Raw genomic sequence first — 13,522 nt, 5'->3', positions numbered from 1 at the left:
GATGCCGGATGCGGAATAGATTCTATTGTTTCTATCACACATCCTCGTCGTCTGTTTTGTCCTGGTTTTCTCTGTCAAAAAAGGGGAGCTAAGAAGAGGGTTTTCGCTTTCAAACAATTTTGTGAGGTTTCATCATATATCCCCCCTCTACTCTCTCTAGTCTCTCTTGCATTTTGTTTGTCTTCTATATTCCAGCGGAGCGACTCATTTCTGGCGAGCTCTCAATTTCCCACGAGATTCTTGTCGGATGCTTTTGTTCCGTTTCACTCGACTCGATGTGTTCCAGCTTCCAAGAGCCCACGTATATATAAGAGTTGCGGCGATTATAAGTCGGTTGGGTCATGTGCTTGATGGTCAGTATGATTGGACTTTGGCTTGTTTTTTTTATTTCCCCTTCTCTTTTGTGTATAAGTACAATTCGTATTACGTGAATGTTGTACGCAGAGTAAAGAGTCTCTCTCTCCATCCGCGTAATAAATAAATGTATGAACTGGGGATTGGTGAGGGGGTATCATCATAAGGCCTGTCATAGACAGACAAGCATATAACATCTGGGCAATCTACAGATATATATATTTATTCCACTACTAGGGGAGTGAATGGGGGGGACAAACCGGTGATGGAGCTGAAGACTGACAGCCCCAGCGACTGCAAGTCGGTGGTTGCCGGGGATTTTTTTCGGCCAGCGTATTATGCATCTATGTACACTAGTAGCTGGGACAAAAGAAAAAATCCGGAATGAAATATATAAAGAACCGGACGAAACTGCTGCGATCTCCCTGCAACACGAGGGGGGGGGGGGGGAAGTTAGGAGCCAGGAGCCAAAAGCTTTTTAATTTCTATTTCTCAGAGTCTGATGAATAAATCAGAGCATTCTCTTCATCAATATGTCAGGAGACAAGCTCGAATCCATTAGAGAGGAAAAACGACAAGAACGTCAAAGTCCGTACTCTAAAAGCCGACTGGAATTATTGACAAACAACTGGAACCACGCTATATGTGTACGCAGTTGTCAAGGTTATAGGAGCTGGTCGATTTTCCACCCATTTTGAAATAAAAATTGGTCAGAAAAAATGAGTCAGCTTCGTGTCCGTGCATCGAGTATACGCACGCTATATAGTACATACGACACTCTGTTGCCGGCCAATGGGATGCTGCTTGTGATCCCCAACACAAATGCAAGTTCTATATTTATTTATTCCCTCCTTTTTCTCTTATTCTTTCACCCCCCGACGACGACGAGGAGGGGAGAGAAAAGAAGAAAATCCTGCCGACTGGAAGGAACTCTACGTGTGCGTTGCGTAAGGGAAAGCTCTGGGCGGATTGAACGCGGCCATGCAAGTGCACACACACACACGGGGGGTTGTAGTTAAGGGAGGATGGTGTGGGGATAAGAGAGAGTGGGGTGAGGATGAATCATTTCGGAACGAGTGGTCGAAAAGGGACGGATGAAAAGGGAAGTAAAAGGAAAAATGGTGGAATCAAAAGAGGGTGGAACAGAGAGAGAGAGGGTGAAATAAGATTGGACCTCCTCCTATACACCCCACTCGAAAATGAAGGAGGGTAGAACTATAGAGAGGGAGGGGGTGCAAAAAAAGGGAAAATGTAAAAGGGTCTTTTTCTCTCTCTTCCTCCAGCGGGGGTGGGACTTTCCAACCCTCTTCGACGTCGCTCGTTCCAGCAACCACGTCAATACGCTTTCATACGTATTCGGAAGAGGTAGTAGACGTCATTTGTTGTGTGTGCCAGTTTGTCTTGTTTTTCGTCGTATTTCTGTGTGTGTGTCGTCGTCGCCAAAAATTCGCCGCTCAAAATTTTCTATTGTGTGAAATTATACGACGATTTTGTGCGTGTGACTCACACAAACTGTTGAACCACCCCCCCCCCCAATAAAGTGATCGATTCCATCGTGGTACTGCTGCCGACATCTTGGATTGATGGTGGCGACAGTTTCGTTCCACAATCATTTCGTTTCGTGTTTCGTTTCGGTTATTTTTCGCTCGTTCGGTTGCTGTTGACGACACGGAGAAATTAAATTGATTCGAGTGAAATTCCAGGAAATTTGTCGAAACTTCCTTGAAATCATTTTTCCTTTGTTTGTTCATCGATTGTGATCCTCGGTCGTAACCTGGCGGCCACTAGTGAGAGTCGACACGCCAAGGCGGTAGCCATGTTGATCACGGAGGTGATGACTAACTCTTACGGGAACGCAGGTGGTGGGCACTTGGAGAACGGAATGTCGCCCTACCATCACCACCAGCAACAACAACAACATCATCATCATCACGCTCATCAGCAAGCCAATCAACAACATCATCAGAATCATTACCAGCAGCAGCAGCACCAGCACGGGATGATGAACCAAGCCACGGCAAACATGTTGGCCAACCAGCAGCAGCAGGCCATCAATCTCGCCCTTCAACATCACCACCACCAGCAACAACAACAGTGGTTGTCGGCCAACCCGAACGGCGTCAACAACAACAGTGGCTTGATCCAACACCCAACGGCTCCTCCGGCGACTCAGCAACAACAGCAACAACAACAACAACAACCCAAAGACGCCGAAGCCATCAAACTGTTTGTCGGCCAGATTCCACGCAATCTGGAGGAGGCTGATCTACGCCCAATGTTCGAGGAATTCGGCAAAATCTACGAACTCACCGTGCTCAAAGACAAGCTGACCGGCATGCACAAAGGTACGCGCCAAATTTGAATTTTACCGAGCTTCACCTGTTGTGATTATTATGAACGAGGTCTTATGTAACGAGGTAATCGAACGCTGCTGGATTACGTCAGACTAAGTGAAACGATATCTTGTTTATATTTTAATGGAGGTCATTTTGACATTGACGACGTCGACTACAATCTCTTCTCAACTTTAATAATAATATAAACATGTGCACACAAGATTGTGTACGGTTTCCGGGGGGGGGGGAGAGTTTGATTATGTTCGGTAGCGACGAACGGGAGTTTGTTGGCCGGGGTTTCTTATTGTTTGACTTTGGCTTTTCTATGGTCTGCAACGAGTTGAGTTTCAGTTTTGAGGGTCCCTGATTGGCTCCGATTGGACTTGACGTCCAATCAAATCGCTCCCGAAAAACGTCAAGACGAGATAGATTGATGGCAGTCTAATCATGACATGGCGTCCCCCCCAACCACCAGACCAATATCGTGTGTCATTATGAATATCCTTAAGACTTAATTAATGGATGCGAGACACATGTTTCCTCCTCTTGGCTGCGGGCGGGCGGTTATTAAAGCGGAAATAACCCCCCCAAAAATGTCCATCTACTTTTCATCAAACGATGTGAGAGATATTCCAACGAAAAACACGAGAGATTTATGAAGGCCTCTTAAATGAATTTCTCTCTTAAATGATTGGAATGTCGTGATTGAACGACGAGTAGATTTTTCTTCTTTTATAATTAAGATGAACACACTTTCGCTTTCTTTCTTCGATGGAATCGTCTCACATTTTCCAGTTGGTCGACGGGGTTGACTGACGTCACGGGCGTGTCGTCGTTGTTGTTTGTTGTGTCGCACGTCATCGTTCGCCGAGTCGTGAGTCGACCGGAGCGCCGCCAGTTCGCTGAAACACGGCGAATCACGTTAATATGAGGGGAAACACGCACTCACGCAGACAGTGCTCCCGCTCGGGTTGTTGTTTTTTGTTTTCTTTCTTTTTTATTGTTGGGTATATTATACCCATCAAGCATGGCGGCCACCTCCACTCCTCCCACCTCTGCACGTTTATTGTAAAATAGCAGCGCCGGCGCAAAACGTCCGCGTCCCTTTTAGAAGGGGGGACGGCGTCGTTCAGCGTCGTTCGGTTTTCCTCCTCTCCTATCGACAGCGTGAGTTGGCCTGGTTCGATATAGGGATCCCTATACGAACGCTCCATCTAAACGTGCACACACACACACACACAAACAGATACACACACACACACACTTTGACGTACATTCGGCGACACAGACGACGCTCTGGCAACCTGGTCCCGACACATCGCCCAGAGTATTTGGCACTTCTTCTTCTTCTTTTCGTTTGTTTCGCTGTCAACGCCTTTCGTGTTGTACACATCATCAACTTGGGTTCTGTGCTGCAGCCGATTTCGCCCCTCGCAGCCCATCTCGTTCGTGAAAACGTGTCTGTGATTGTGGTGGGGTGAACAGCGAAGTTTCGTAACTGGTCGGGGGAGTTTGGCGTGTGTGTGTGTGTGTCTGTGGTCGTGACCCGGTGACAGTCCCGAACTTGTAACGATTACGACGGCGATCATAACCCACCCAAAACAGCTGATCATTTCTCTCTCGGCAGAGATTCGATGTCGTCGATCATCATTGCGTGAGTTATAACGCCTGTATATGTACACAGAGCGTGTCGTGTGCGTTTCATATTGTTTATCGTGACTCCCGACATATCTTTTGTCGCCCGTTATTTTGTGTCTCTGCTCACTCGGGCAATTCGACAAAGAGCTCGGCCATCTACTACTAGTCGTAGACGTAGTTGTTGTAGGACGCGCGTTTCTTTGTCACGTCACAATATTCCCCCATGTATTCCCTTGTACAGGACCTCCTAAACCATTTTTGCCTGTCGGCTTTTTTTTTTCGGGAGAGATAGGGAGGCGGAGGAAGGGGAAGCGTGTGTGCCCGGGAGAGACGTGAGTGAGGGAGAGAAATCGCATTAACTATTTAAATGGGAAACACACAGAAGAGGAAGGAGAGAGAGAGAGGGAGGAAAGGATCGATGCCAGCGCCATCTTGTGTCAACAGGTGTCGAGCACGCCATGTAGCGTGAGCGACGCTGAATAAAAAACGACGGCCGCTCAGAGAGTAGTAGTAGTACCCCGTGGCCTTCTCCCTCCTTTCTCTCCTCACTAGCAGAACCTTTTTGTCTATTGATAAAGGGGACTTGTACTATATCTACTATATACTATACGCTTTAGACTATTTAGACTCCTACTCCACCTTTTTCTCTCAGACTACGTCTCGTGTACACGCTAAAAGCTCTTGGACTTTGAACGCCAGAGTGAGAAGAGCAAGTTGATTAAAACATTATTAGTTCGGCGGGCTCCCAATCCTCCCTACCTCCCTCTGATGTTGTAATCGAATATCGATTGCAACTCGAGTGAGTTTTCTCTACTCATTCTCTCTCTTGTATTCTCTATTAAAAAAACGATATTTACAGTCTCTTCCTCTTCAAAAGAATCAAAAGAAATGAGTCTCATTTATGATTGAGCTCGACAACAACACATCATCCCACTGCATTATAATGATCTCTTTTTTAAAATACACCAACAACCAAAGTGGGTAGGGCTTTATATTTTCGTGATTAGCGCAGTTCAATGAATTCGAGTTGCATTTGATGTTGTCACACAAGGCCAAGAGGGAAGCTAAGACCGTAAGTTTACGCTCTTGGTGATTCGCCACAGTGTAGGTAATTGACTTGCCAACTCTTTTTTTTGTCTGGTTCTCTGATTGTCTCCGCATCGCCGACTTTTGTCGTCGTTAATATTTTGTTTTTTTGGGGTGCTTTTGCCGGATGGCAAGTCATGGGCGTTGTCTACATTTCACCGGTAAAACAAGACAATAAAGTGCTTGTTAGTCAAAGAGGTTGTTTGCACAAAAAGACAAAAAAGTAGATATTTATAACTATAACAAATTGTTTGGATATTTAAAAAACAAAACAAGATTGGTGGATTATCTTTTTTCGATTTAGTTTTTTCTTTTTTTTTCCCGGTCCTTCCGTTCCACCTTTTTTTTTTCTAGAATGTCGAGCGCGAAATTTGAATGATTTAAAACGCGAGCTTATATAGAAGAAGAGAAGGATATGCAGAGATAGGAAGCGGATAAGAATACGAGGAAGGAGCTCGAAATTGAGGACATTATTAAACGAAATAGACGCTGCTGCTGCTGTTGGTTATTACTTTCCATATCTCCAGGCTTTTGTATATCTAACCTCGTCGAGAGTCGAGTGTGTGTATATGTGTGAGAAAAGCGGACGGGGGCGACGGAAGAAGCTATTGACGTCATCTCGGCTCGCGAGTATAAAACGAAAGGGATTTATACATTCTACGCGCACAGATGAAGATGGAGGAAGAAGAAGAAAATGAAAATCCCCTGCGCAATTATCTGATAAATATTTTCCCAGGGAATTAGAAGAAAACACGACAAATACTATTCGATGCATTTTATTTTTGTTGAGCTGTTCTTACATTTCGAAATTTGAATTTTTGGCTGGGAACGGATTATTTCTTTGCGGGCGTTTAAAAAACCGGAAAATGACTACTAGCTCTAGCTTCTTTTTTTATATGCAAGTAATAGCTGGGTACTGCTGCGTGGTTTACTGGGTTATTGGTGTGTTTAAATGCATGTGTCGCAGCTATAGAGCCAGGGGGGGGGGGAGTAAAAATGGAAGGGCTATGACGCAGTTAGATTTGCGTTCGTACATAACCATTGTGCGAGGTCGATTGCCAAGTATATATAAGGCGTCGGTAGGAGCCTAGAGAGAGATGGATGTTGTTCCTCTCAACAACGCCAGCATTTCCAGTTTTCCCCCCTTTTCTCATTCCCTTCCCTCGCTAGGAGCCGAATAGGAGCCGAATAGGAGCCCAGTCGTTTTGCCGTGGATACCGGCGTCAACGGGGGACTCTCTCCGCCATCATATCTACGTCAGCCCATTTGCTCCTCCTCCCACATCTAGACTGTCAGAATAGGAGGGAGAAAAGAAAAAGAATGAGAGAGTCTCGCTCCTGGGTGATAAGCGTCCGTCCCATTCAACGCGCGTTTACTTTCGATGATGTCGCCTTCTTTCTTTTTTTCTTTTTTTCTTTTTGGGGGGGTTTGCCTGATAACAGGAGCCAGAGCGCCGCTCCTGCCGCGTTGCCGAGTCTTCAGATCTCTCGGATACAAAGGGAGGGATGAAAAAGCTATTGGCCGCGATGTCCGCCTCGCGCTCCTAGCAGCGGAGAACGCGCTCTCGGAGGATAATCAGTTTTTCAATTCGAAATCTTTTTTTTTTGTCTTGTTCTTCTTGGTTCAATTGTCAACTGCATAAATGCTGTGGAAGCCCTGGAAGAGAATAGGAGGCGCATTTGGCATGGGATAGTGAAGGAAGGTTCCTGGGTCCGTGTGTGTGACTTTTGGAGCCAAAATGAAAATCGGGAGAGATGGGTGATGGATCGACTGGCTCCTGAATCTTTCCCTCCAGTATGTCCGGACTGGGGGCGATCCAGCCCACGACGTTGCATGTCTTTAGGAGCCAGCCACACGACCGTATATAGTTCAGCTCCTCCTAATCGCCTCGTTTCCAGTTGTACTAGACTAGGGGGCTCCTGGCTCCTTACCAATAGGCGCCTCTATTTTAGGGCAAGGAATTGTGGAGGAACGGCCGAACTTTCCACGTCAATTGACAGCCATTAACTCGCCTCTTTTTTTTTCTTTCTTCCCCCCCACCCATTCTTCTCTTTCGGTTCGTTCTCCTTCGCGTCCAACCCGGCTCCTAACGCCTCCCAACAAACAAAAAGAAGGCATTTTATTTTATTTTTTTCTTCTTGTTGCTGAAAAATGGCAACGATGCTCGTCGCTTGCTTTGGCATCGATCCGTTTTTAGCTGCGTGCGGATGTGTTTGGAGTTGTGGATATATTGGGAATCTTGTTTTTCTCTCCGCCCTGATCAACACTGACAACTTTCAAAGTTGAAACCCCCCCTAGACTGTATGTACAGATACCATCTCTCTATGTTTATGCATCTGTTTTTGTTTTGTTTTTTTTGTCTCAGCTGCAGCGTCGAGATGTGTGTGCATCTAAATCCTACACGGCGTTGCTGTATGTCTAACCGTACATGTTACGTGTATTAAATTTCTCGCCGTATGTATACGAGGAAGTTTCCATATTTACATTTGAGTCCTTGGGAGTGCTTGAGGGACGGCGGGGAGTAGTAGAGTTTTGAGGCGGGGGAAGTGAAAAACTCTTTGATGTGAGAGAGCTAGAGAGGAGCTAGAGAGGAGCTAGTGGTTTATATAGAGTTAACTGTCGAAGCGGCAGCGACTAAAAACTTGACAAAAGCCCTGGAACACACGCCAGCCAATTTCTAGATAGATATATAGACGATTTCTTGGGATTTCTTTTTCTTCTTGTTCCTGCCTATTGGTTTTGTGCATTGGAGAGAGAGGAGAGGAATAATACAGGATGGAATAGGCGTTTCCTTGATATCTCTCCGGGGGTCGTTTTTGTTGCGTTTCTCTTGTTGTTGTTTGATTGTCAAAAGGAAAAAAGGGAATAAGAGAAGGGACGATATAGAGAACCGAGTCGAAGCTTTTCATCTTTAATGACAAACAAAACAACAAATGGGACGAAGAGAACGACGACGACGAAGAGGAGCTGCTCGTCTATATATCGTCCCTTATCTCTCTCCACCATCTATAATAATATCCCTTCGTTCTTTGCCTATAGCTTCATCCTCCCATTATTATCGCCGACAACGACGACGACGACAACAACAACCAGGACGGGAGAAAGCTCCCCGAGTAGTATATTTATATATCTACACGCTTTCCCGATATATTCGTCTTCTTCTTCTTCTTCTATACCAATTCCTCGGGTTCGTCTCATCAACCGAGACAAGAAACCTATATCTATAACTGGGCCGAGCGGGCTATATATCCTTCATCCTCCAGCTACACAGACAAACACTCGTCGGCTTTAGACATTTTTGTTTCTCATCATCTTCTTTTCCTTCGATTACATACACGAAAAAAAGAAGAAGAAGAAGAAGCTTCTAGGGCCCTAACAACACAAACACTTTCTTGCTTTATTTCTTTTAGTCTTGAGACGAATAAGAATAAGTTAAGAGATATCTAACAATAATACCAAATGATAGGCTTTACTTTTGGGGTTTCCCACGTTGGAAAAGGCTATTTAATGTCTTTTTATTTCCACCTTTCTCAGCTCTCTATTCTATAGGTCTCCCCCCGCATTAACTGGGACATTAGAAAATCCATTGACGGAAGAGTTGCTCTCTCTTTTCTGATGACACACACACACTGCTGCCATCGATTTCAAAATGGAGTCGACCGTCGTGTGTGGCGCAGCGAAAGGCTCTTCACATCAGTTTGGTGGAGGGAGAGAGAGGATCGTTCCCTTTGATTTCTGATTGTAGCGACACTTTGGGAAAGGGGGGGGGGGGAGAGAGAACCATTTCATGGGCGGCAGGGATTGACGAGAAATCGGTTTTTCAATGGAATGTGATGGATTTATAGGCGGAATTCAAAGTTTGCCCAGCAGCTGCGGGATTTTCCTGCGTGCATTATAGAGATATTATACACCGGCGTCGATTTATCCAAACGCGTAGATATGCGAAGGCCATTGGTCCCCACATCCAGCCAGAGTACACACACACACACATCTAGATCACGGCCGCTGCTTTATAGACCTTCTTAAAAATGTAGTAGGTACTCTGTAAATACGCGCCTGTGTTTGCGCTAGGATTTTCCAGCTTGGTAGGGAGAGACCCCCGATGTGCACTATATCCAACAGTGAAAAAAGAGAGTTGGATCTGATCCCGAAAAGAATAGGAGAGAGAAATATTCGAGTGTGTGTAGTCTATATTGAAGAGATTCACCGACGCCCCACAGTCCCACAGATATCCATAATCTAAATGGCGCACAACTTCTCTTTTTAAAATATTCATTTTTCCCGCTTGTTTTTTTAAAATATTCTTTTTTCCCCCTAAATTTCCTAGATTCGCTGGTGTGTGTGTCCATTGGGGTTATCAGACGACGGCTCCCCTCGTCTACTATTCTTATACGCACGCTGCGATTGATTAAATATATTTTGGTTGTAGATTTTTCTCTTCTCTCCGCTTATATTCGGCGGAGGGGTCGGAAGAAAAGGGCCGACCTTTTCTCTTATCTTGGCCGTCGTCTCTATACATATCGATCGGCTATGTAGAAGCGCACAGCACAATGACGTTGTTGGCCAGCTCTGAACCTTTTTCAGACTTTTACATATTTTTTTGTCCTGTTGTTGTTGTTGTTCGTCCCCCCCCCCCATCTTTTTCTCTGTGTGTTTGTGATCTTACATATAAGAAAAAAAAAACTCGGGATGAGGCATAATATATATTTAGTTCTCCGGGAGATTTATGCTGTGTATTGTACATGTGCAACCGTATTAGATTCCCCGGGCTGCTTAAAAACTCAGCTTTGACACACATCAACTTTTGGTATATACTTACAGAGTATTAGCCTCTCTCTCTCTGCTCTTTGCTCTCTAGTCTTATCATGTACTTTATTCTCCCTCTATTTTCATTTGCCGGCTGGCATGTGTACGTTCTCATATGCCGGCCAAAGAAATGGGAGAACGACACTAAGGGAAATTCACTAGAGTTCATTTTTTCCCCCCCTGTCAGAAAGAATTTCCTTTTTCATAGAAATGGGTAACTTTCTTTTTTCTTTTTTCCTTTTTGAAGAAAACAAAACAAAAATGGGGAGAAGGCGGCCCAGTGATATATGCATGTTACAAGGCTATATAGTATATGTAACTGTTGTTATATATGTATATTCGTGAAGTATCGTTCAACCGGACATGAACGCAGGGACACAAACAACAACAAGAGCAACAATGCGACAGGCTCACCACCATAGAAAAACTGACCGGAATAAATAAATAAATCCATCAAAGAAATGAGATTTTGAGTTGCGCGCGCTAGCTAGCATTAGATACATGAGACATAGTATATAGGGTGTAGTAGTAGTAGTCGTCGTATATAAGGTGGGCCAGATCCTTTTGTTGTTGTTGTTGGGCCTGTTTTGAATTTTCGAGCTGTTTGAACGGGACGTCAGTGAAAGAAAAGAAAATGTGGCAAAAGTGGACGAGTTGGAAAGTGTTGGCGGGCGGCGGCCGTGAGTTCTTGTTTGCGGCTAACTTTGCAGCTCCAGTCCTTGTAGGAAAAGTTGGAAGAGAAGAAGAAAAAAAAAAAGAATCAAACGGGAGAAATAAATAAAAGAAGAAGAAGAAAAGAGAAAAAAAGAAAAACAGCCAGCCCACCACCCAAATAACATGACCAAGTTTCATACAAGTTAGCCAAGTGAATAAAAGCAGCACTCTCTGCACGCTGGCAGTTTCCCTTCCATATAATATAAATATATATATACGTGCGGCGGTGGCAGCAACAGCAGCCTATTTCTTTCCAGTCCTCCTATAGTTTGACTTTTCTTCTATTTTCTTATTTTATTTTTCACTTTTTTTTTCTTCTTAGAGAGGGATAGAGCAAAAGCTCTAGCTTGAGTACACACCCATATATAGTATCTCGGCGTCTTTCATCGATTATCGATCGTTTGATTATCCCCTGTCCCTCAGTCGCAATGGGGGTAGAGCTGCTGCTGCTGCTGCTGCTGTTGGCCGGGAGAGGGAAGGTTTCATTTATTTTCCTTGGATGTCATCTTTTGTAAAAAGGAGGGAAAAAGCAAAGCAGAGAGGATGGAAATGATTTCCCCAGTTCTTTTTTTTTCTCTTTTCTTATCATCTTTCGTCTGATGTTGTGGAAGTCTCTCTCTTTTTCTGTCTCGGTGTATATAGGCAGTCGCTAGTCTGGTCTGGTCTCTTGAGCTGACCTTCTCAGCGATTTGTCGATAGTTGTTTCTTTTCGCCTCTTTTGTTCCAATTGTTCCAATTGTCCTGTCCACCTCCTCCTCCTCCTCTTCCCCCCTCCCTTTCCCATAAAAGAAAATCAGTGTCATCATAGGCCAATAAATATCGGCTAAAAAGAAAAAAAAAGCCGAGGCAGCACTAGTGGCCGTCCTATTACTACTCACTGGCTATACACAAACGACCCGACCGCTATCTTATACGACTCTATAATGGCCGGTACATAAACTATTGTAGTCGATGCTTATTGCTTCGACTATTACTACTCGGTTGCGAATAGGATGAAAAAAGAATAGGATCGAATAGGGCCAGGCAGCAGCAGCAGCAGCAGCAGCAGCAGAGAGAGAATGAAGGAAATAATAGCTGATGGGGTTGGTTTCGGTGGGGCCGGGGATTGAACGGTTGAACATTAGGGGGGAGGAAAACGAGGGCAAATCACGGCCGACTGGCAAGGTGACGGCCGTGCTAGTCTCTCTCTAAGTATAGATACGGCCAGCAGTGCTGTAACTGTAGACATCAGCAGTAAATGTAGTGATGCATGCGCTCGCATCAAGGACACACACACACACACACGAGATCGATCAGATCAGCAGCGTGTGTGCTGCGTCGCCCAATGCGCCTTTTTTTCTTTTGATTTTTCTTCTTCTTCGTCTTCTTCTTCTTTTTGGGTTGTATAGTTTCTTTGGCCTTATTTGGAGGCGTGACTATATTCACGTGATATCACATGACCGAAAGAGAGAGAGAACGAAGAGAGAGGGGGGGGGGAAGAAGGAAAGTGATCGATCGCCAAAAAGGAGTGGTCAATCAAAAATGGCGCGTCATCAAATCTCGTCGCGTTTGTGCGATGCCGAGAGAGAGAAAAAAAGGAGAGATGCCGTCACACACACACACACACACATGAAAGAAGAGACTCTTTTTTCTTTCTTTCTTTCTTCTTTCTTTGGCCAAGCAGTGGGGTGGAAAGCAAATCAAACATTCAAAAGATTGACGGATAGGCTATCACAAAGTTTCAAGAAGCTATGCGACGAGGCTTTGGCGCACTTGAACAAATTGCGTTTCGGATTAATAATCGATTCGTTTAGCCAAGCAAAACAAGAAAAATAGTCTGGTGACCTTATTTGCCCCGCCTATATATATAGGATATAGATAGATAGATCTAATATCTATATTAACAATAGCGCAGAGAGAGATGAGAGTTGGATATTTATTAATGCGTGTAATATGTAATAAGGACGCCATTATTGCTCTTAATAATAAAAGAAGGAATATAAGAGAGGGAAAAAAAAGTACTTTGCCGTCTGCTGTCGTTCAGGTTCTCCCTCCCCACTTCCCAAATTCATTTCCGCCGATGGCAGCCGTGTCGAATCATCCGCTCGTACGGTTCTAATTTCAAAAAAATTAATAAGAAAAAAAACCAACATAAATCCATGGGGAGTATCAGAACCCTCCCACTCGCTATCACGATCGAATTCATTTCGATTTTTTCTTTTTCTTTCTTGAATAAAAAAATAACGGCAATCGCCCAAAACGACACGACCGTCTAGCAGCCCCCCCAAAAGAGAAGGAAATGTTACATAGCGAGCGTATATATAAAGCACACACAGCTGAGAGAGAGAGAGGGGCTGTGTGCTGTTGAATCATTCAGTTGGGGCCAACTTGATGGATGGTCGTTGTTGTTGTTGCTGTCGTGAGGAGCTGGAGAGAGGAGCTCAGCATGGCACACAATCGCCGGAATTATCATTCTTTGTTCGGCGCTGTTTGTTGTATAGCTCCTGCGGTTAGATTCTATACGGTGGTTAGTTCTTCTCTCTCTCTCCTTCCGTCTACTTTTTTTTTTTTCCCGGACAAAATATCTTGGGACAACAATCTTTCCCCTT

At 44.6% G+C, this 13,522-nt stretch overlaps 1 protein-coding gene across 8 annotated transcripts in view; it reads left to right on the top strand.

Annotated features, from left to right (window-relative positions):
- Positions 1 to 1,066: 1,066 nt before the first annotated feature.
- Positions 1,067 to 13,522, top strand: part of LOC124320308 (CUGBP Elav-like family member 3-B) — a 63,085-nt gene continuing 50,629 nt past the window's right edge. For 3 of the 8 annotated variants that reach the window (XM_046783132.1, XM_046783131.1, XM_046783127.1), the window contains exon 1: positions 1,073 to 2,699. In XM_046783132.1, coding sequence (XP_046639088.1) covers positions 2,171 to 2,699 — 529 coding nt within the window. In that variant the 5' untranslated portion in view covers positions 1,073 to 2,170. Of the gene's footprint in view, positions 2,700 to 13,522 lie in introns of all 8 variants that reach the window. The other 5 variants (XM_046783133.1, XM_046783134.1, XM_046783135.1 and 2 more) reach the window with 4 other exon arrangements.

Source organism: Daphnia pulicaria, chromosome 1 (genome assembly GCF_021234035.1).
Source record: "Daphnia pulicaria isolate SC F1-1A chromosome 1, SC_F0-13Bv2, whole genome shotgun sequence".
NCBI classification, from domain to species: domain Eukaryota; kingdom Metazoa; phylum Arthropoda; class Branchiopoda; order Diplostraca; family Daphniidae; genus Daphnia; species Daphnia pulicaria.
The sequence above is the reverse complement of the archived record's forward strand: the minus strand, read 5'-3'. Positions and strand labels throughout refer to the sequence as shown.